The sequence below is a fragment of the Quercus suber genome, unplaced genomic scaffold (genome assembly GCF_002906115.3).
Source record: "Quercus suber isolate HL8 unplaced genomic scaffold, Cork oak 2.0 scaffold_73, whole genome shotgun sequence".
NCBI lineage: Eukaryota > Viridiplantae > Streptophyta > Magnoliopsida > Fagales > Fagaceae > Quercus > Quercus suber.
Window position 1 is genome coordinate 1,444,081 of NW_027069538.1, and position 23,816 is coordinate 1,467,896.

The 23,816-nt window shown below is 37.8% G+C and overlaps 4 protein-coding genes across 8 annotated transcripts; 2 read left to right on the forward strand and 2 right to left on the reverse strand.

The window, feature by feature from the left end:
- The first annotated feature begins 204 nt into the window (after window positions 1–204).
- Window positions 205–9,722, forward strand: LOC112037332 (mediator of RNA polymerase II transcription subunit 14). Its single transcript, XM_065773335.1, is given in 9 exon segments — window positions 205–844; window positions 2,957–4,036; window positions 4,353–4,450; window positions 4,814–4,988; window positions 5,188–6,205; window positions 6,322–7,074; window positions 7,076–7,177; window positions 7,180–7,387; window positions 8,399–9,722. Coding segments are annotated over 9 exon segments (4,515 nt in total). The 5' UTR covers window positions 205–565; the 3' UTR covers window positions 9,201–9,722.
- A 429-nt stretch (window positions 9,723–10,151) lies between these two features.
- LOC112037329 (pentatricopeptide repeat-containing protein At3g04750, mitochondrial) lies at window positions 10,152–14,882 on the reverse strand. 5 transcript variants are annotated; one of them, XR_010628933.1, is made up of 3 exons: window positions 14,766–14,882; window positions 11,182–14,389; window positions 10,152–10,353 (listed from the first exon to the last, which is right to left on the reverse strand). XR_010628933.1 is itself a non-coding variant. In XM_024070141.2 (2 exons), the coding sequence occupies exon 2, from the start codon at window positions 13,479–13,481 to the stop codon at window positions 11,529–11,531; it is 1,953 nt and encodes a 650-aa protein (XP_023925909.1). In that variant the 5' UTR covers window positions 13,482–13,854; window positions 14,766–14,882; the 3' UTR covers window positions 10,152–11,528. The 5 variants fall into 5 exon arrangements, 4 of the variants coding, with proteins under 4 accessions (XP_023925909.1, XP_023925908.1, XP_065629405.1 ...); XM_024070141.2 differs by having other exon boundaries at window positions 10,152–13,854; XM_024070140.2 differs by having other exon boundaries at window positions 10,152–13,959.
- Window positions 14,883–15,166: 284 nt separating this feature from the next.
- LOC136067455 (probable glutathione S-transferase) lies at window positions 15,167–15,910 on the forward strand. The gene is made up of 2 exons (XM_065773356.1): window positions 15,167–15,181; window positions 15,569–15,910. The coding sequence occupies exons 1-2, from the start codon at window positions 15,167–15,169 to the stop codon at window positions 15,908–15,910; spliced, it is 357 nt and encodes a 118-aa protein (XP_065629428.1).
- A 1,420-nt stretch (window positions 15,911–17,330) lies between these two features.
- On the reverse strand, window positions 17,331–19,982 carry LOC136067456 (uncharacterized). Its single transcript, XM_065773357.1, has 2 exons — window positions 19,311–19,982; window positions 17,331–17,408 (listed from the first exon to the last, which is right to left on the reverse strand). Exons 1-2 carry the CDS (start codon window positions 19,980–19,982, stop codon window positions 17,331–17,333), a joined length of 750 nt encoding a protein of 249 aa, XP_065629429.1.
- Between the last annotated feature and the right edge of the window lie 3,834 nt (window positions 19,983–23,816).

A 23,816-nucleotide genomic window follows, 5' to 3' on the forward strand; every position in this document is an offset into this window, starting at 1 on the left:
CCAGATTTATTCGCAATTCATTATTTTCATATGAATCCGTCATATTTTTTTCCTCTCTGAAACTTATAGGTCGTGTGTTACAATTTTTCATAGCAAAGGTCAAAAGAAGAAGAAGTAGAGATTAACCAATATTATGGAGCCACGTGGCAATATCCACCCATGGCCTCCTTTTTCATTTCGCAATAAAGCCTAGGTGGACAAGAGGAGGTATTATAGATTTTATCGCATTTTTCTCTTCGCTTCTCACTTCCTTCTTTTCTTTTCTTCCCCCCTTTTCTCTCTCTCTCTCTCTCTCTCCCTCTCAAATCAGAATCCACGAACGCACACAGACACGAAAAAAAAATAGGAGAGAGAGAGAGCTGGAAATACAGAGCTTATTATTACAGCTATAATATACCATTTCTTATTACATCTCAACACTAATTCTCTCTCTCTCTCTCTCTCTCTAAAAACCCTAATTTGGGGTCCATGAGGTGGTGGATACCGTAGATCTCAGAGACTTCGAATCTCTGAAACCCGCCCAACAAAAAAACGACACCGTATTGAAAGGGTTAAAGCAATAGCAATGGGGACGGAGCTAGGGCAGCAAACGGTGGAGTTCTCGGCGCTGGTGAGCCGAGCGGCGGAGGAATCCTTCGTAGCCCTAAAGGAGCTGGTGGAGAAGGAGAAGGAGAAGTCTCAGTCGCTGTTGTTGTCGTCTTCGACGTCGACGTCGACGTCGTCGGCGTCTTCGGGCGAAGCTTCGCAGCTGGATACGGAGAGGAAGATCAACTTGCTCAAGTACATCGTCAAAACCCAGCAGCGCATGCTCCGCCTCAACGTCCTCGCCAAGTGGTGCCAACAGGTTCTGAAAGCTTGTTCCTTTTGTTAGAGAATGTCCAATTTTTTGGATTTAGTTCGTTCTATTCAGGAAATTTTGGGTTTTTTTTTTTGTTGGTGTTTTTGGGTGATTGGTTTTGGGGTTGAATTAGTTGTTTTAACTGAATCTGAATTTCTTTTTTCATTGGTTGGTGGAAGGAGAAACAAAGAGAATTTGAAATTTTGGATTTGTGTGTGTGTGTGTGGGTGTATTGGTTTTAGTGACAATTTTTTATGAATTTCTGGTTTATTTGTGTTGGGGTTGAATTAGTTGGATTTGGGGTTGGCGGAGGAATGTGAAATTTGGTGTTTTTCTTAAATTTTTTTTTTATTGGGTTTGGATTGGTTATTTTTTTTAAAAAGTGATTTTCTTGGAGGTTTAATTGGATTTTGGTTTTTTATTTTTTTATTTGGTTGATGACGAAGTGGAGGAGGAGTAGAGAGAGTGTGAAATTTGGTGTTTTACAGCTGAAAGGGTTGTGAATGTTTGATTTCATGGGCAATTGGGTTTGAGGGTTTTTTGAACTTTGGGATAATTTGGGTCTGGTTGAATTGCATTGATTCTGTAAGAGAATGTGACTTTTGGGTGGTTTTGATTGGAATAAGTGTTCCTTTTCTTCCAGAGGAAGAATTTTAAAGAAAAGAGAATTGCTAAAACTACTGTCTTTCGGACCTGGATGGGTTGCAAATGTTTGATTTGGTGGTGAATTAGGGTTGAGGGTTTATCAATTTTAGGATAATTGAGGATGTAATTAAATTTAGCTCAATCTTTAAGAGACTGTGACTTGGCATGGTTTAATTTTATTTTGAAATGGTTGCTGAGAAGTGGAGTAAATGCAAAAAATGCAAAGAAAATTGAGTTTTGAACTCAGCCAAGTTGTGGGTTTTGGTTTAGTGAAAAATCAGTGTTGAAGAGTTATTTGTTTAGGCTAATTTGGGTTGTGGTTTAATCAGATTTGCTATATCTTTGGTTGCTGAGAAGTAGAAAGAAATGGAAGTTTGGGCTTTTATTGTTGATTTGGGAAGGGTGTTTCAGTAAGTTGCTCAATAGGGTGACTTATCAAAAAAAAAAAAAAAGTAGCTCAATAGGGTGAAATTTTATGAATTTAGGTTATATTCAATCTTATGTTAACCAATTAGGTTTGGAGATTCATTCATTTTGGTTAATATCTGTTTTAACTTTATTTTTTTATAAACAAAATGTGAAATTGGGTGGTTCAATTGGATTTGCTATTTCTTTCATTGCTGCAGAATTTGAAGGAACTGATAGAAATGGGAGTTTTAGGTTTCTCTATTGATGCATTGGATTCATTGGCTCAAGTAGGTCAATTTGGTTGAGCTTATGCTTGCAAAATATGTGACTTTTATTTGGATAATGTAAGTTTAATTGACGTTTTGGGTTTTATGCTTGGTCGGTTTAGTGGGATTCGACTTAAGAATTTTGTTTGGAAAATGTAATTTTTTCTGTCTTTTAGCCTCTAATTAGGTTAAGAATATGTGAATTTAGGTTCTTTTGTTAAATGCATGTTTTTTAAATATGTTAGTTTTCAAGATTTTAATTAATTTTTTTTTTTTTTTTTTGAAAAATGTGAATTTAGGTTGCATGTTGGGGTTTTCAACCTCTACTACTTGTGAGTTTGTCTCAGTAGCCAGCTAGGTTTAAAAATAATAATAAATTCAGCTCAGTTTTATCAGTTGACTTTAACTACTCAAATTTACATTTTCAGCTTAAATTGGTTAACTTGCTTGAAGCCATCAACTTTTTAATTGTTGAGGAAATGGATAACAAGTGTTCTTTTGAACTCGGTTCACTTGCACTTCTCAAATTCGTGATGGGTTTAGTTTTTATTTTGGAAAGTGATTAACCTATGATGTTTCATTGATGTTTTAAGTGGATAGAATTTTCTTCTCCAGTTGGTTGTTAAGAATGGAGGAAAATGAACAAATATATGAAGTTTTCAACTTTTTTAGTTATTTTGGTTGAAAAAACTTCATTTGCTCACATTCTTTATTTCTATAGAATTACAGATATTTAAAAGAGAGGTTATACAATTTTTTAAATGCAGTTTCTTTTTCGTGTGTCTGGCCTACTCTGCAGGTTCCTTTGATACAGTACTGTCAGCAACTTGGATCCACACTATCAAGTCATGATACATGTTTCACCCAAGCTGCAGATTCATTGTTTTTCATGCATGAGGGGCTACAGCAAGCTCGTGCTCCTGTCTATGATGTGCCTTCTGCTATAGAAGTCCTCCTTACAGGGACTTATGAGCGCTTACCAAAATGTATAGAGAACGTGGGTATTCAGAGCACATTAACTGAGGATCAGCAAAAGCCAGCTTTGAAGAAGTTGGACACGCTTGTGCGGTCTAAATTACTTGAAGTTTCACTGCCAAAAGAAATTTCTGAGGTAAAAGTTTCTGATGGCACTGCACTGCTTCGTGTAGATGGGGAATTTAAGGTTTTAGTTACGCTTGGTTACCGAGGACATCTATCAATGTGGAGGATATTACATTTGGAACTGCTGGTTGGTGAGAGAAGTGGACTTGTGAAGCTGGAGGAATTACGACGGCATGCTCTTGGAGATGATCTAGAGCGTAGAATGGCTGCAGCAGAAAACCCATTTATAACATTATATACAGTACTTCATGAGCTTTGCGTTGCACTTGTCATGGATACTGTCATAAGGCAAGTACAAGCTCTTCGACAAGGAAGGTGGAAAGATGCAATTCGATTTGAGCTCATATCTGATGGTAGTACAGGTCATGGAGGGAGTGCTGGTTCCACACAATTGAATCCAGACGGAGAAGCTGATTCATCTGGTCTCCGAACACCTGGATTAAAAGTTTTATACTGGTTAGATTTTGATAAGAACTCTGGGACATCTGACTCAGGATCATGTCCATTTATTAAAATTGAGCCAGGACCAGATCTGCACATAAAGTGTTTTCATAGCACATTTGTTATAGATCCATTAACTGGGAAGGAGGCAGAATTTTCTCTTGACCAAAGTTGCATTGATGTTGAGAAGTTGCTACTAAGAGCTATATGTTGTAATAGGTATACTCGTTTACTTGAAATTCAGAAAGAGCTGGGGAAAAATGTGCAGATCTGCCGAGTGGTAGGTGATGTTGTCCTTCAGTCACACTTGGAAGAACCTGATATTGACTATAGAAAGGTCAGTTGACTTTTATTATGGAATCATTGCTCATGTGTTGAAGTTTCTCATTTGGCTGAATGCCATGCGCCTTGTATTGTTTCAAATCTGTTGAGATTGTTGACTTGTTTGTAAATGAAAGTATTGCATGGTATCTCTTATGTGTTTGCAGAAGATGGTTTTGTACCAGGAAAATTCCATCATGGATCTTTCATTTATTTGTCTTCTCTTTCATGCATTTTCTCTCTAGAGCTCATGAGCTTTCCTTTTGTTTTTTGTTTTTAAAGGGATGAATCTCCTGAACTTGATTTTGTTTTATTTGAATTTCTGTCTGCAGAAGGACAATAAGTCTGGCACTAGGGATTATGAGGGGCAGGAAGTATTACGTGTTCGTGCCTATAGCTCATCTTTCTTTACCCTTGGAATTAATATAAGGTATCCTCTACCCATACAACTATAGTGACCTTCTGTGTTTTCCTATATTGACATCAGTTTAATTTGGGGCTAACTTGGTCTGCAACATAATAAAAGCTCTATTATTTTGATTGAGAAAATGAAGGAGAACTGTACTCACAATTAAAATTGATTTGGCTAGGCATTACAAAAGAAAAGCTATTGAAAAATTTTCATGGATTCTTTTTCCTTTTCCTATTCCTTTTAAAATAGTCATCTGTTTCATAGGAAAAAAGTGAAGAAACAAAAGAAAACACAATAGTCCCTTCTAAATTGTACTTTGTGTTGTTTCAGGACACAATTTCATCATTTTCTGTAGAATATCTAAGTGTTTGTGTCTTGTAGGAATGGTCGCTTTCTCCTTCAGTCATCCCGGAATATTCTTGAACCTTCAGCATTGACAGAATGTGAAGAAGCTTTGAACCAAGGAAGCATGACTGCAGCTGAGGTTTTCATAAGCTTGAGAAGCAAAAGTGCTCTGCATTTATTTGCATCTATTGGCAGGTTTTTAGGCCTTGAGGTAAATGTTTGTTCTTTTTTGCTCTCTCTTGAAGAAGAAAAGCGATCAGTAATTATACATACCACCAGCTTCATAGATAATGTGTACAGAGTCTTTCCTATTCAATAAAGATTATTACTCTTTAATTTTTTTTAAATTTAAAACAAAACTTACGACTTCAATTTGTATCCTTTAAGGTTGTATAATTTGGTTCTTGCAGGTATATGAGCAAGGTTTTGCTGCAGTGAAAGTACCCAAGAACATTGGGAATGGTTCATCTATGTTGCTAATGGGGTTTCCAGACTGTGGGAGCTCATATTTTCTGTTGATGTTACTTGATAAGGATTTTAAACCGCTGTTTAAGTTGTTAGAGACTCAGCAAGATCCATCTGGAAAAGCCCATTCTTTTAATGACCTAAATAATGTGATGCGTATAAAGAATATTGATATTGGCCAGATGCAGATGCTCGAAGATGAAATGAATTTGAGCCTACTTGACTTGGGAAAACGACATTCCTTTCTGCCTAGTGCAGGAGGTCCTAATCAGACTTCTGAACACGGTATTCTTTCTGATATTGGTCTTGAGAGTTCTATGCAGCTTGCAGAGTGTCCTCCTTCTAGTTTTTCATCTGTTGTTGATGAGGTGTTCGAACTTGAGAAAGGGTCATCTGTGCCTCCATTCTCTGTTCAGAATCTCTCTTCATCGTACAGCACATCTCCTGCTTCTCATTTTGGCTCTGCTCCAATGAATCTTCATAGTATAAAAGCTGGAACCCCTTCTCCTAAGTGGGAGGGAGGTATACAGATATCACAGATTAATAATGTTGCAAAAGTTTCGAGTATGGCAACTCATTATAATGGATCTTTGTATTCATCTGGCAATTTGAAGGGCCCTGTACAGTCCAATTCAGTTGGTTCACTATCTTCTGTCACAGGAAGGAGTGCAACTGGGAAAAAGCTATCAGCCTCAAAGTCTGAGCAGGATTTGGCTTCACTTAGATCTCCACATTCGGTTGAGGCCACAACAGATGAAGATCAGCTCAGATTGCTAAATGATACTTCAAAGGATTCAGTGTATGGGAGTCGGTCAGCTCGACTATTATCTCCTTCCCGAACCACTGGCCCTCGAATGCCTGTGCCAGGTGCAAAACCTAATGGGCTTAGAAGTTCACCTACCGGGCCTCTAGCTGGATCTTTCAGAGTTGCTGGATCGAGTTCATGTACTACAACTCCCGTATGTAAGATTCCTTCTCCATGTTTATCTACATTAAGTTGGGATATATACTTTTTTTTCTCCCAATTCAGTTCTACTCTTTAGATATCAATGTTTGACTAGAGATTGGCCTTGTTTCAGCCCATACACCAGAACCTGCAATTTGTCAAAGTCCTAGTCAAGATGTTTCCAAGCATGATAAAAATCCTCGAAAGCGTATGGTTTCAGATATTTTGAGTTCAATTCCTTCGCTTCAAGGTCTCGAAGAAAATACAGGATTTTATAAGAGAAGGAAAATCTCGGAGTCCACTCACTCTCAACAGCCTTCATCTCAGGCACTTTTATCAACAGAGATGGTTGCTAAAAGTGAAGGATATAGCTATGGGAATCTTATAGCTGAAGCAAATAAAGGCAATGTGCCTTCCAGCATTTATGTTTCAGCTCTGCTTCAAGTGGTCAGACACTGTTCACTCTGTATCAAGCATGCCAGACTGACTAGCCAGATGGAGGCACTAGAGATCCCTTATGTTGAAGAGGTGGGGTTAAGAAATGTATCCTCGAACATATGGTTCCGGCTGCCATTTGCTAGAGGTGACTCATGGCAACACATTTGCTTGCGGCTTGGCAGACCCGGAAGCATGCATTGGGACGTCAAAATAAATGATCAGCACTTCAGGGATTTATGGGAGCTTCAGAAAGGAAGCAGTAGTACAACATGGGGTTCTGGCGTTCGCATAGCCAATACATCTGATATTGATTCACATATTCGATATGATCCAGATGGTGTTGTTCTGAGTTATCAATCTGTTGAGGCTGACAGTATAAAGAAGTTGGTGGCTGATATCCGAAGGCTATCTAATGCAAGAATGTTTGCCCTTGGCATGCGGAAACTCCTTGNATTTAGCTGTTATGGGCTCTGGAGTGGCTTTACGTAGATCCCCAGGCACAAGTGTCCCTGCACATCTGCGAGGTGAACTGAATACTGCCATTATTGGTCTTGGGATGATGGAGGGTATGGAGGTGGTTGGGTTCCTCTGGTTGCACTAAAGAAGGTTCTAAGAGGTATACTCAAGTACCTTGGAGTGCTATGGCTATTTGCCCAGCTACCAAATCTTTTGAAAGAGATCCTAGGATCAATTTTGAAAGACAATGAAGGTGCACTTCTGAATTTGGACCAGGAGCAGCCTGCCTTGCGATTCTTCGTAGGGTAAGATAGTTTCCTGTTTGTTTTGGCTGTTTCTGTTCACATCTTAAAAACCTTCCTTTTTCTAAGTTTTGTTTCCCTTATGTTATTTAGAGAATGGTGCCCATGATCTTACATGGTGTGCTCTGCAAATTACTTAGTTTCAATTTCTTCATATTATCATTGATGATATCAAAATGAAAGCACAGATGTGCATGCAATTACTAACTAGTGGAATTCTTAAATTGGGCTTTTTAAGATGGAACATCAACGGGTTTATAAAAATGGGAAGATTAAAAGATTTATGGCTGTAATGTAAGGATACGGCTTCTTATATCGTTAGGAGTTTAGGATGTAGCATCCCCATTTATGGCTTAACGTCAAATCTCTTGGCATGAGGATTCTGCAGTGCTGAGACGTGGATAGTTTGTTTGTTGATCTGCACATGGTTGGCTCTGGAATATTTAGGACATAGATCATTGTTCTCTAGGCCATATCATGCGTAGATCTGTTGAAACTTGACACTACTCAACTTGAAAAATGTTTAAACATACTTTTAGTGGATTTATTTATAAATTCCAGTTTTCTCCTCACAAATTCCACCATGTTCTATGTATCAATTTTCTGATGTATGGATGTAAAACTTTTTTACAAGACACCTTCTCCATCAGTATTGAGAGACCTGATCTACTGTTTTTTTTTTTTTTTTTTTTTTAATTTGTTTGTATTATTCAACTTCTCATATGTAGTTGTTACCCTCAAATTCATTATTGTAGCTTGATCCCCACCCTTTTTGGTTGTTTTTGAATTGACTGCTTGGACCTTGTCCGCACTTTACTTCTGTTGGCAATTTGAGGTGTTAAAGCCATGAATTAGAAAAAAGAAAATTCTTGAAAGCTTGCGTTCTCATAAGTTGTTGCATTGTATAAAGGGAATGGAAGCACTCTAATGCTGCTTGGATAATGTAGAAAGATAATTGCTAATTCCTTGCTCATCGCATATGATTCCTAAATCTGATTGCCCCCCTTTCTGCAGGGGCTATGTATTTGCTGTAAGTGTCCATAGAGTTCAACTTCTTCTTCAAGTCCTCAGTGTGAAGCGCTTCCATCATCATCAACAGCAGCAACAACAACAGCAGCCAAACTCTGCTGCTGCACAGGAGGAACTTACACAACCTGAAATTAGTGAGATATGTGACTACTTCAGCCGTCGTGTTGCATCAGAGCCATATGATGCTTCACGTGTTGCTTCATTCATTACTCTTCTCACCTTACCCATATCAATTCTAAGAGAATTCTTGAAACTAATAGCATGGAAAAAAGGATTAGCCCAGGTACAAGGTGGAGACTTAGCCCCTGCGCAGAAACCACGTATTGAATTATGTCTTGAAAACCACACAGGGTTGAGTACGGAAGAAAACTCTGAGAACTCATCTGTAGCGAAAAGCAATATCCATTATGATCGGCCCCATAATTCTGTTGATTTTGCTCTCACTGTTGTTCTGGATCCTTTACACATACCTCACATAAATGCTGCTGGTGGTGCTGCTTGGTTGCCCTACTGTGTTTCTGTTAGGTTAAGATATTCATTTGGAGAAAACCAGAACGTGTCTTTTCTTGGTATGGAAGGAAGCCATGGAGGCCGAGCTTGCTGGTTCCGTGTTGATGACTGGGAGAAATGTAGACTGAGGGTGGCTCGAGCTGTGGAGGTTAATGGATCTTCGACAGCAGATGTTAGTCAAGGTAGATTGAGAATAGTTGCAGATAGTGTGCAAAGAACACTGCATATGTTCCTTCGGGATGGTGGTGGGGTTACAGCAAGCTCTGGGTCAACGTGATTAATTGGCACACTGTCAGTAGCAATATATGGTTCTGAAATATTGGTATTTGCCAGCGAGTCTCTTGGGGGTCTTGTATAGATATGTTATGGAATGTGCTTTCTTCTATTCTTAGGTAATGCAATTGAGTCGATGGAGGGACTTGCAGTGATGGGTGAATAGAGTCCAGGTAAAACGTGATTAAAGATGTTTGAATGATGAACTCACAGAACTCGCAGGCGGGGCGGGGGAGATTGACAGAGCTGACGTAGACCTCTCATAAGTAGGGCGGATGATGTTTTTGGACGTAGATCATCTGATAATTAGGGTGTAAAATGTTTTTGAAGATTAGTATATTTTGTCATTGGTAACATAATTTTGGGGCAGTGGTTTCTTTTGTACAGGTCACACTAGACAAATTAGATACGAACTTTGTAAAAAATTTGTTTCAGCTGGAGTTGTATACCCCTATGGGACACTTTTAAGGATGCTCATTTTCTCTAAAAGCGATTCAAGGATAATTAACCTCTGATTACAATTTTAGTCAAGGACTTCATTGTGGACTTCTAGAGTCCTTGTTGGCAAAAAGGTTCAAACCTAAGATGCCTTTACTCGGTGTTCTACCTCGACTAGTAAATCCATCAAATCTGACTTAAGGACTTGTACTGTATTGTAGGAGAATGATTTTTATAATATATATACTAGGGCGAGAACTTGTTCACTTTCTCAATGTTGTGTAGTGCCAAAAGCACCGAATGAAATGTTAGTTATGGAAAATTGGAAATGATCAAATGTAAGGAAAAATGTGATCATGTTCATTATAAAAACCAAATTGCAGTCAGCAGTATATAAGGATCTAGGTAACATTTGCCTTGATGGGTTTTGATAAACTTCAATATTTCTCACCGAGAATTTTCTTCCATATCAGTTTGGAAGAAATCCTTTCAAATGGTTAGGTGGCAATTCAAAAGATTTACTTGTAATCCATTTAATAATCACACGATTTCTTTAATAATTAGTAACGGATTTCAGATGCACTCTTAATAAAGACACTGACAAGAGAAACCTTTCAAGTACGCAAATATTAATGTATTTACAGCCTTCAGTCCTCTCAGCATTGCTCTTTATGCCCAAAGCTGGCTTTAGCTTTCCAAGTAGTTAGGTTGAGCTACACCTGAAATGAACGAAAAGAAGCATAATTAATTCATATAATAAGTTCTTAGCAAATAATTAAAAAATAACAATAACTATAGCAAGTAATTTATAGTCATTGATTGGGTAATGAAGCCGTAGCACAGCATCATACAGAGACCAATGATGGCTCAAAAGGCCCTTCCTTTAAAAATGGGGGTAGAAGGTCATTAATTATGTGCATATGCAACGTAATAAATATGGGAGTACGTTTGCATGTGTATAATGGAACTATCTGAAGGTATTAAGGGAATTATAAGACCCTACTGATTCATGTCAGCAGTCATTGGCCTGTGGGTTGACTAGCACTTCCTGCCTCTCCCCAAAAGGAGGGAGGTTCAATAGTTCTAGGTGAACAGCCCATGGCCTTCGATTCGGGGATACAATTGTATTGTAATCTCCACCCCAAAGATAGTATGTTGGAAATTTTAGAAAAGCAAGCAATCACATGATTTTGCCTTCGTATCTAACTTCACTGGCACAGGTGAACAATTAGTGTCTATATCATATATAATGGTTGCTCAAACATTTACTGCCCATAAGGCACAAATAGTCCCAATTTGAGCATTATAACATTCAGTTACAAAGCATTTATTTTGGGTAAGACCTAACAAAACTGTAACTATATAGAAATTCATTGTTTAAAAGAACACCTGACCATGAACAGTCAAAGACGAATAAGTGAAACCAAAATATGAGTCACATAGCATTCAAGACTACCTTCACTCATTCAAGACTACCTTCACTCATACACTGTCAGCATGAAAACTATCTGCTAATGCCATAATGTGCTGCATTAGGTTTGACATACCTGTTGCCTACTCTGTGTAATTTCCTCCAGCTTAGACTGACATGTTCACCATCCCAACAAATGCAATAATATAAAATGGAAATACAGTGATGAACAAACAGCAATGCTAAGCCAGTAAATATTTTTTGGTTAGGCTCGATATGAAATTATATGCAAAACAAAAGCCCACTAGGAAAATTCCTTGAAGAGAGTTCCTAAGACGTGCATGGTCAAGAGAAAATGCTAGAAGAACAGCATACAAAAAGTTAATTTCTCATGACCAGCAAACTAAAAATATTCCGTATCTGCATCACTGTCGTCAAAGTCAAAAAGCAAGTGTCAGGCCTCAAACGGGAATCAACATAGGTCTATAGTAACATTTGCAAGAAGAATGAAAAAGCAGGGCTGGACGTCATTTCACTTTTCATACAATTCAATATGGACTGAATCTCTTCCCATCTTGGATGCTGCTTATCTGTAGCCACAAAATCATGAAAAACTCCATCAATAACCACACTGCTGCGACCAGCAGTCTTCTTTACTCCCCTCCTTTCCATGTGTTCCCTAATCTTGTCTGAACAACTCCATCTTCCCCAGGTAGAATATATGTTGGACAACAAAACATATCCACCTGGTTCTTCAGGTTCTAACGTTACTAGCTCTCTCAAAGCTCTCTCTGCAAGTTCCATGTTTCCATGAGCTCTACAAGCACCCACAATTGATCCCCATATGGATCGACTTGGTTTCATTGGCATGTTGTCAACCACTTTTTCTGCTTCAGCCAGCCTACCTGATCGTGCATAAAGATCCACCAAACACCCATAATGCTCGATTCCTGGTTCAATACAATATTTTTCCTTCATGCTATTGAATATTTTGATCCCTTCATCCACAAGTCCACTATGACTGCAAGCAGTAAGAATAGCAACAAAAGTCACATTATTTGGCATTACATCCCCTTGCATCTCAGAGAATAATTCAAGAGCTTTGCTTCCATAACCATGGAATGCAAATCCGGTAATCATGGTAGTCCATACATTAACATCCTTTTTGGTTAGCCCCCTGAAAACCATGAAAGCTATTTCAATACTCCCACACTTGCAGTACATGTCTATTAATGCTGAACCCAAAAACGCATCTACTTTCATCTGCATCCTAACCACCCGGCTGTGTATCAATTTCCCTTGGTCCAGTCCTCCTATTTCTGCTGCAGCATGGACCAAGATTGCCATTGTGACATTGTCAGGCATAACATTATTTACAACCATGCTGCTGAATAAACTCATCACCATCATATAGTCACCCTTCTGGGAATAGCCAGAAATTAAAGAATTCCAAGAAAAAAGATTCCTCCTAGGCATTTGATCGAAAAAAGTGTGGGCAAGGTCCAATTCCCCAACCTTGGCATATCCTGCAATCATGGTGTTCCATGAAATGGTATCCTTTTCCACTAAAGCATCAAATATTCTTTGAGCAAACTCCAATTTCTTGCATTTGACATACATATCAAGTAGAGCATTGCCCAAGATCAAATTTGAAGAACTATTGGATTTCCTCTGCTCAATCCATGCATGAACAGACTTCCCCAATTTTGCATTTCCTAGCTGCCCACAAGACACAAGAAGACCTACAATAGTAAAGTCATCAGGTTCAAGACCTGAAACCGACATTTCACGAAATAGTTCCAGTGCTTCTAAACTGTATCCCCTTTTAGCATAACCAAAAATCATAATATTAAATGAGACAGCATCTAATACAGGCATATGCTGGAACACCTGATATGCAAGCCCCACAAGTCCATTCTCCAAATACATTTTGATCAGGGAGTTTTGCAGATAACCATAAGACAACAAACCCAACACAACAGCATGACAGTGGATCTGTTTTACTTCTAATATACATTGGGAGGCTTGTAGCAGGTAAAGCAGAGTGTGTTTATCTGGGTATATGCCTGTCTGGAGCATTGAATTATAGAGAGCAAATGACTGATTTGTCAAGAACGATAAGGCGTTGATCATGGTATTGTAAATGTAGAGATTTGGATGTGGAGTATAATTGTTGAAAAGGAGGAGGGCCATGTCTAGATTTTCAGGATGTGAGATTGCTGAGTATAAGAGGAGCCTGCTCATGGGAAATGTTTGCCCAATGAGATTGGTCCTCATCATCTGGCCCAATATCTGCTTGAAATGATCCCTTATGCAACATTTCTCAAGCAAAATAAGGGTAGGGTGATTGAGTTCAAGTGATACAGTTGGATCCCAGTTGATCCGGGTGTTTGAAGATGAACTAAGAAAGCGAATACCTCGGCCACACCGATGCATAAATAAACATTCAGTGAATACTAAAAAGCTCTATATGTGCTGGGAACAGAATAGTTTGTTTTATATTCAAAATAGTCTAAAATATCACCTTTTGTTTTTGGATCAGTTGTGAAAATATAGCAGTGTTGACTACTACAAATAACTTTTTCTACAATGATGACCATATCTCTATCAACATGAAATTTTTTTTTGGATCAAATGGAAAGCAATCATGCAGATTGTAGTCCCCAGCTTTAAAATGACCAATAATATCTTTAATATTGAAATTGTCACCACCTAAAAAGCCAAAGAGCATACTTTTTCTCCATGACCTTGAAGAGCTCCATTTATTCAGACACTTTCACTTCCTTGTTGAAACTTCAAGGTTAAAAGTCTGCACGTTAATACAATGCACATAGCTTTCTCAATTCTCAGGAACCCATCCTCGTGCTTGAGATGAAAACATGCAGAGCTCCACAATGAACAGTAAAAATGCTCACTACAATCCGATAGGAAAAATCAATTTCAAAAGGCAGCAGATATCATTTCTGACCCCAGGACCATATTGGGTATCAAAACAGTTGGTCAATGAATACCAACTAAGAAATCCAATTTTAAATATGCATTGAAGGCTTCTCCCACTTCTACATGGGTTATTACCATTTTTTCAAAACGGTTTTCCCATCAAACACAAACTATGCAGAATGCTCGCATTACATGAACAGTGTACACAGACATTCTATATAAATCATTGTACATTGCTCCATTTCAAAGCATCCAAACAGACAATCCTATCAAATTCACAAACAAAATCTGATTTCAGCTGTAGCTTCAAGAATTTTGACAAAATTCTCTAATTCTACATGTTCTAAAAAAAATCTTGATCCACACCCATTTCCCAGTAGAAATCACATCAGGGTCCCCAAAACCTACATTCCCAGAATTTCAATCAACATACATTAATAATGATAATTTCTTGTCTGGTCTAAAACAAAAACAGCATCTTTAATTCTGTAAAACTTAAATAATACAGTATCAAGCTAATGTAACCAAGAAATGATGTTAAACGCGCAATAATAATTCACCACTACATATGCATTATACTAAGTGTAGAAAAATCCTTGTTTCATTAAAAAACTTGTACTAATAAACTTTTAAAGAAATGGGTTAGCTGAAAAATTAAAGAGAAAGTATGATCAAACTCAAATGCTAGGAAATTATACCAAATTCGAGCTCAAACATAAGCACATGGTTTCTATGGAAAGAAGAAGAAGAAGAAGAAGAAGAAGAAGAAGTAAAACTTACCAATTGCTACTGAAATGTGTGAAAGAAGAATAAAGATCAAAGCTCTAAAATTTCAATAAGGGTTTAGATTATCTTGTCAAGAGGAATAAAGATCAAAACCTTAGCCGTGATAGAAAAAGCCCTAAAATTTCGAGAGAGTCGGGTCTAACTATTCTGATTGGGTTGGGTTTTCATTTTGGGCTGAACTGAATCACGTTATTAGATCCAACGGATGGCCCAGCTGATTATCTTATTCTTTGTTTTTTTAAATATATATTCTAATCTTTAGCTCATATATACACTTCTTCTCCAAAAAAAAAAAAGAAAAAAAAAAAAAAAAAAGGAAAGAAAAAGAAAAAGAAAAACTATTATGTGTTTAATGTTTAGATTCTATTAGAGTTTAGTATTTTGCAGGTCTTATAATGGCTATGATACTTGTAAGATTCAATTAGACATGATGACTTTAGTACTTAATTTGACATTTTGACCAAACATGATTAAAGTTTGCGAGTTCTAGCAGATCATAGAAAGTGTTGTGATTAAAAAAAAAAAAAGGAGTGATCTTAAGTCCAATATACTGAGTCTTGTTCTTCTATCCTACCGTCAATAATGTAAGTTGATTTACCACGGATTTAATATATTTGAGTAAGATTAATGTCCTGCAACTAAGAGCACCTTATATGGGCCTTCCGCCTTTGCTAAGGTTTAAAGAAATAATCTCCTAGTCCAGTGGACTTGATTTGAAATTCACTACGGTCAATGTCATTGTTCAAGCACGTTATATAATATCTGGGAAGTGGTAGTAAAATGTGTGGAATATGTAGGTTATTGAAGTTTTAAGGAAGATATTGTTCACGAAAGAAGAAAAAGAGGCAGGCAAGAAGGAATTCTTTGAAATCTTCAAGATATTGGAGGGAGAGCTTGGTGACAAGCCTTACTTTGGGGGTGAAACATTTGGGTTTGTGGATCTTTCTCTTATCCCCTACTACAGTTGGTTCTATGCAATGGAGACCTTTGGAGAATTCAACATAGAGGCAGAGTGCCCCAAGATTGTTGCATGGGCTAAGAGGTGCTTGCAGAAAGAGACTGTGGCCAAGACTCTTCCTGACCAGAAGAAGGTTTATGAATATGTTGAACAATTAAGGAAAAGGTTTGGCAATGGTTAAGCCCAAATCTGGAAGTACTTGCATTTCTTAATGATTTTGGATGGTTGTGTAATCTTGTTGATTACATTTTGTGATGTTTTAAGTTCGAGTTTGTTTTGGCTAAATAAATAAAAAAATAAAGATGGTTGTGTTTCATATGGGTCCGTGGAACTTGTAAGACACATCGGTGTGTCTGCTAAGCTTTGAATCTAAAGGGGTATTGTAATAAGAATCATACTTTGTTGTGTCTGCTGTGTTTTAGATGAAATTGTATCCTTATGCCTTTTGTGTGTGTAGACTATCGATGTAGACTATTTGTGATATAAAATGACCTTTTTCATCTAATTATTGAGCATCTCTATAACAAAATAATGATTACTCTGCTTTAAGTTTATATGCATAATTCGAGTTTACAATAAATTAGAAAAATATAAAATACTGTATTTAGAAAGAAATATAATTTCACAATAAAAGGATAGTTCTACTATATATTGTTAAATGTCATATATAGATATAGTATTTACTTGCATCCATATAATGCCATTCTCTCTTAATTACTGCATGCTCGTCCACGGTGCACTGCATTATTTATAATTCCTTATAAACGTTGTGTACGGTGTAGAATTTTTTTTTTTTACCCGTTTTCTTAAACTACCTACAAGAGAGAGTAGTATCCCACTTTTTCCCCGTATCTATAACTTAAGTGTTGATTATTGTCCATTATTATATTGTTAATGGGTGTGAGTTAAACCTAGTTTCAATTAGTTTACAATTTTAAGATTTTTTTTTTTTTTTTTTCCTCTCGTAGGCATATTAACAGCTCTCTTGTGGGATCTCTTTACACTACACAAATGAGAGTTTCTTCCTAAACTCCATCCAGAGCCACCTTGTTTCCTACAGCCTTCAACTCTTTGAATAAATAATAAAAGTAAAAGNTATATATATATATATTTTTTTTTTTTTTTTTTTTGACGAGTGTATATATGCAATTTTCTGCAAGTCAGGGTGGTCATTGCAAGTAGAGCAGCCAGTGCTACAAAGTTTAGTGAAATAATATCATCTCTGATTAGAATGAATCTCTTGTTATACTTTGTTTAAAAAAGAAATAATAAAATAAATAGCCAATCAAAGAACAGCTAAGAATAACAACGCCAGTAAACTGTTCAAAAGAAGTTTAAAACTCTTTTCTTACCAATTTCTTACGACTTTCTCCTTATAAAGCAATCAATGTGGTAAAAGGGTTGGAAATATATGTTCAAGATAGATTTATACAACTCTTTCGTGTGATTACATTATATAGCATGCATTTCACAGCAAACAAGAGAAAATTACAAACTGCTGTACAATACATTTATCTTGTTCCATTACAACATATTAGAAGTATACTTGTAACGATTACAGGGATCGAAGTATAAATTCATAATCAATGAAAATGCTATCATTATTGTGTCCCATGAATCCAGTGACAGTCCTTGCCAGCAACACCAATAACTACTATGTTTTCAGTGTTCAATCCTCCCTATTGGAAACCAACAGAGAGAAATAACACAAGTCAGTAGACAAAAGTGGGTCTAGAAATGGACTCACATCTAATTACATCATATTTAGATCGATAAATTCAAATGCATGCATATCGACTTAGCAAGAATCACTCTTCTTGTTAAATAAAATAACATATATATGAAACCAAACAATGAAAATGAAGATCAAGATGCAAGAATCAATTTTTTGGGGAACTAAGAAACACTTTGCTGGGTGGCTGCAATTGCTAACTGTAGGGTTCAAATTCTTTACGTAAACCCAAAGACAATTAATTTGTAGAGTATGGGTCAAAGAACTAGAATTAGCAAGGGATTAATAACAATGGATTATCACTCTTTCAACTGTTCATTGATCAGTTTGAATACATTGATAGTTTGAAACACTATTATTTTTCTTTTTTTTTTCTGTCATTTCCTTCTTTTTCCCCTCCCCTCTATTATATAGTTACTCTTACCCTCATCTCCATCGTCCACGTGCTCCTCATCCATGAACTTGTTCAAGTACCTGTCACGTCAGGCAGCTTCTTTTCATCTCTGTGTGAGTGGCGGTAGGTTAGGATGCACTGTTCAGAGGTCTTCTCCACATAAATGCGGCCAGAAAAGCTGTTGCAATGCATTGAATACGGTGGCAACAGCCTTTCCCTCAGATATTTCCCCATCCTTATCGTTCCTGAATAGGCTTTGAGCTTATCTTGACCAGGTGGAGTCCTCGGACAGTCATCCAGGCTTTTCCCCTACTCAATTAGTCTCCGATATCATATCAGAGCAAAACATCTTCCTCGGACAGGAGATGTCCTCCTCGGACTGGAGATATCCTCCTCGGACAGCGATGATCCTCTACCAAGAGGATTCCACTCCACTTTGGGCCTTGCATTCTCCGCATCCTTCTCTTCGGATGTGAAACAGTCCTCTCGTGGGTATTCGGCCCATTAACTTGAGCCTGACCCCCTTATCCCCCACAATAGCCCCTCAAAATTTTATTTTTTCCCACGCAAACGGGAAGAAAGAATAAGATTTTGATTTGGTACGCGGGAATGAGTGGATAAAAATGAAAATAAACTAAAACAAAAGAAACCAACAGAAGTAAAAAGTCATAAATGCCCCTGTTTACACGCATGAGATTGTGGAGACGCGCGCCTCATTATTACCGCTGTAAATCTCTCCTTCCCAAAGTAGCGCATCAACTACTTCAAGCGGCTGTGTCCCTTGCATCCAACGGTGGATTATTGATCAAACGGGTAGGGTTTGCCCTCGTAATTCGAGCGAGATGAATGATACCGCTCCATTTGTCCCATATATAAACCTCTGTAGGCAGTTACTTTTCTTACTTTACACACTTTCATAACACTCAGAGCATTCTCAGAGCCTCCGGAGAGTTCCCTTCTTCAAAAGCACTTCACGCCCACTCAGATTTCTGCGTTTTCTGCCTTCAGGATCCCACCCCAAATTACATTTCGAGTTAGGGAATTCGCTTTACTCGTGCTAGTGTAAGTCTCGGTGCCTCCTGAACCTTTCTTTCCTTCTCGGCTACCATTTCCTTCCATTAACACCATCTTCCTCACTGTTTCGTTCAGTCTTTTAGAAATGGGTAAATTCCAATATCTCGTCGATAGTCCGGCGTTGATTGAGGAGTTCAAGAGAACCCACCATATCCCACAGGGGGTAAATCTGAGGTATTGCCCCCCGGAGGGACTACTGTTAGCATGCAGATGCTTCAATCTACCTTCGCCGACCAGTTGGTCCAGATGGTCCCATAAGCTTCTGCAGTCTTCAGTCGTATGCCCGTGATCCTAGTGGTACTGACAATAGACGTTACGATTGCGTCTGTCCGGATTTCCCACCATTTTGTTCGGCCATCTGAAGAATGGTTCATTCTTTACCTTATCCAGGACTTGATGAACGGGCTCCTTGAACACGGTGTTAACTGTTTGGGTATTTGCTGAACCTGAGTGCCCAGCGAAATCTCTCCTCGGCTTATTATTATTATAGCGATCCGACCTAAAGTCCTTCCTGTCCTGGGTGATAGCCTTATCCTTACCCTTCTCCTGCTGCCTATCCTCTTCAACCCTCTTATACTTCTCAATGCGGTCCATGAGCTGGCGCATGCTAACAACTGGCTTACCGGACAAGGACGTTCTTAAACCATGATCAGTGGGGAGACCCAACTTGAACGTCTCCAAGGCCATGGCATCGAAGTTGCCCTCCATCTCGTTAAACATCTCCCAGTACCTATCCGAGTACGCCTTTAGTGTCTCCCTTTCACACATGCTTAAGGACAGAAGAGAGGATAATGGCCTGGGCACTCTTCGGCAGGTGACGAATCGCGAACCAAAAGCTTGAGTAAGCTCTTGATAAGAGTCGATGGAATCGGCCCTCAGGTTATCAAACCATCTCATGGCTACAGGGCCCAGACTGGATGGGAATACCTTGCACATCAGAGCTTCATCCCTGGCATAGACAGCCATTCTTTGGTTAAAATGGCTAACGTGCTCCACAGGGTCAGTTTTGCCGTTATAGATAGTGAAGGTTGGCTGGTTGAAACGCCGAGGCATCTCCGCTCCTTCGATCCTACGGGTGAAGGGTGACCTGGAAATCTAACTCAGGGCCCTACTCATGGCATCATTGCCCACCGCTCCATATGGTGGTCCTCGAGATCGCTTCTCACGAGGGCGCTCAGCTTCATACGAGAAAGTCTCACTGATTGGAGTTTGAGAGTTCTGCTCATAAGTGATATCCTGCCCGTCGTCCAAGTCGTCATCAGGGTGTGTCACAGTGCGTTTCCTCTTCTCATGGCGTAACTCTCTCTTCAACCTTTCGATCTCTATTAGCATGCTGTTTTTCTCTGCATGGGGGGCACGACTTTCACTTCGAGGCTGGGTTCGCTCAGTGTGTGTAGTATGCACACTACCTTCACGGTCCTGCCTCCGCTCCAGGTTAAGAAAAGGGTCAATATGTTGCGAGGCCCCAGATTCTGCCGGTTGTTGCCCTTGACCAGCCATGACCAACCGCTGCTACTCTTCCCTCACTCTCAAGCTCTTCCACAGACGGCGCCAATTGTAGGTTTCAATTTCTTTACGTAAACCCAAAGACAATTAATTTGTAGAGTATGGGTCAAAGAACTAGAGTTGGCAAGGGATTAATAACAAAGGATTATCACTCTTTCAACTATTCATTGATCAGCTTCCATACATTCCATGGTTCGTTTCAAACCCTCTCCCTCTATTATATAGCCACTCTCACCCTCATCTCTATCGTCCACGTGCTCCCCATCCATGGACTTGCTCAAGTACCTGTCACGTCAGGCAGCTTCTTTTCACCTTTGTGTGAGTGGCGGTAGGTTATGAAGCACTGTTCAGAGGTCTTCTCCACATAAATGCGGCCAGAAAAGCTGTTGCAATGCATTGAATACGGTGGCAGCAGCCTTTCCCTCAGATATTTCCTCATCCTTATCGTTCCTGAATATGTTTTGAGCTTATCTTGATCAGGTGGAGTCCTCGGACAATCAATCAGGCTTTTCCCCTACTCAATTAGTCTCCGATATCATATCAAAGTAAAACATCTTCCTCGGACTGGAGATATCCTCTTCGGACAGCGATGATTCTCTACAGGAGGATTCTACTTCACTCTGGGCCCTGCATTCTCCGCATCTTTCTCTTCGGATGTGAAACAGTCCTCTCCTGGGTATTCGGCCCATTAACTTGGGCCTAACCCCCTTATCTCCCACAAGAATATATTAACAATCAATTTTAAGAAAAAATTTATCGAAAATTGAAAAAACTGTCAAAAAGTTTGACAAAATTTTCAATTCTTAATAAAAAAATTTCTAAAATAATTTACAAACATAGGACCTTATGTTAGTAAAACTCTTGCATAAAATATAGAAAAGCTTTTGTTGATTTGTACTAGATAAAGTTGAAAGTGTTTATTGTGTAATCAATGGAGTTGTGTGTGTGTGCAGCACGCGCCGCAAAGGTGGGTTGGATTTGGAGACAAGTAGTGGAATTGGGCTCAACTAATTTTGCGGGCTTTATCGTCCCTGCCCAATAAAGAGCTAAAACTTAGTACAATCAATCGAAGTACATGACTGAATCGATTGGGCTTGAAGTGACATTCAGTGTTTTTATCGATAAAGTTCAAATGCATTGGCCTACGTACGTCAAGAAAGTGAGCAATCAGAGAAAGAGAGAGGAGAGAATAAGAGTAGGAGTACCTCAAGCTTTCCCAAAAAAAAAATAATAATAATAATAATAATAATAAAAACTATCTTAAAATTTGTTCATACCGACATAATTCTGTGTCTCATTTTCTTCTTATTTTATACATATCTTTATAATTTAGCAAGCATCTCGGTGTAAAATTACAATTTATGGTTGTAGTTTTTTTTTTTTTTTTTAATAAAAAATTGGTTTCACACACACTTCACTCATGTTTTTCGAACTACATGATTTTTCATGAATAGATTGATGAAGAAACCATGCACACAACTATTTTGCTGAAATAATGATGCTACAGCTATTATTAAGAACTTTCAAATACAAGAAAAATAATTTAAAATTTGGCAAAAGTTTTGCTTCTGTATACAGTTTGCTTGAAGTTTGTTTTCCATTTTTAAATTTTAATTTTCTAAATTATTGAAAACGTTGCACTTTTTACCCCTTTTTCATATAGAGACTAACAAATGAATTTCCTGCAAGTTTTAATTTAGAGAATTAACAATATATATATATATAATTATTTACTATATTATTGACATGATTTCAATTACATTCATTAGCAAATTAATTTATTAGCATTTTATAATAAATTTACAGTAAATTTAGCATTTTCCTAACTGGAAATATAACCAGATTGTTAAAAAAAAGTGTTGCTTAGAAATAAAACTCAAAATTTATGTAGGGTCAAGTCAACATTGAGACAACTCCTTCAGCAATTATAGTACTGTAATTCGTATTTGAGCTTGGCTTTCATTCGCTGCAAGAACCATAGAGTTAGGCCGTTATTGTTGGTTTGCTCAGGATATTGGTAAAATAGAGCACATAGATAGAGCAGGTAGCTAGGCTTACATCAGCTTGAGACTTGAAAGTCAGATAACGTGTTTAAATCAAAAGCCTAAATTGTATGGATTCATTGTTTGGCACTTTAAGCAATCTGGAAAAAGAAGTAACCTCCATTTCAATGGGATTAGGAAGGTGTGGTAGTTGAGAGACAGCTGACTAGCTTAGAATATAGCCTTTTATGTTGTGATTGGGAATCAAGTTAGTAATCCCTCCGATTGGAAGAAAATTTAATAAGGATAATGACTTCTTGCCTGAAAGTAGTATTGAATAATTATTAATCCCTGTTGAAAAAATTATCTTCCACTATGAGTTCCTTCAATGACTTATTGACATTACCATCAAATTTTACCTAAAGATTCTTGATCATGGGCTCCTGCCGTAGGTTTGGGTTTAATGACTTGACCTAAGCATGTCAGATAAGGGTTGTTATAAATCATTATCAATGGATCGAAAGCAACTATCCACACTTCACCCTCGGATGAGTGGTCGGATTATCATGCTCATCTTATCTTAAAATAAAAATTTTAAAAAAAAAAAAAAAAAATGAAGACAAAGTTCATCCCATACAGATTATTCATCACAATCACTTTTGATTAACTTTTTAAAATTATTTCTCAACCCTTAATTTTTTTTTTTTTTTAAAAGAAAAAGTTGGAGCAAAAACGGAGGGGGGCTTAGAGCAATTAGGTTTGAGGTTTTATGAACTGATTTCGACGTGAAAACTTGTCAAAATTGACATGATTCGCTTAGATCAATCGCTTCTGGTACATAAGTTATAAAAATTCAAATGGTTTGCTACATCTAAAAGCTAGATAGGCTAAATTAGTTGATACTGAAGATGATGTTATATATATAATACTTGAGATGACCTTTTGAAGGGAAGTTGGGCCAGTCGATTATTCAATTTGAGCTATTTTTTAAACAAAAAGAATCACATGTTAGGTTTGGTAAGCTACATAATCTTAGTATTCAATATGTAATAGAACATAAAAAGTGGTAGAAAATTTATGTTCCTTAATAATCTCCTTTTATAATTATTCAACTATTTCGTTTTATAAGGAGAATCATGTTTCATATCTTCCCATAATCATTTGTTGTAATAATTGAATTTAAAAAAAAAAAAACCATTTCATTTTACCAAGTTCTAGTCATTAGTCAGCATTTACAATGTCCTCTTTCCATTGGTTACTACTTACTACATATGTCATTATGCCAACATTTTGAAATTTTTTTTCACAACAGCTACCTTTCCAGGACGGTGCATGGTTTATCTAGCTGGAACTCTCTAACTTCTGCTTAAGTTAATATATATCCCATTGCAATGGCCCC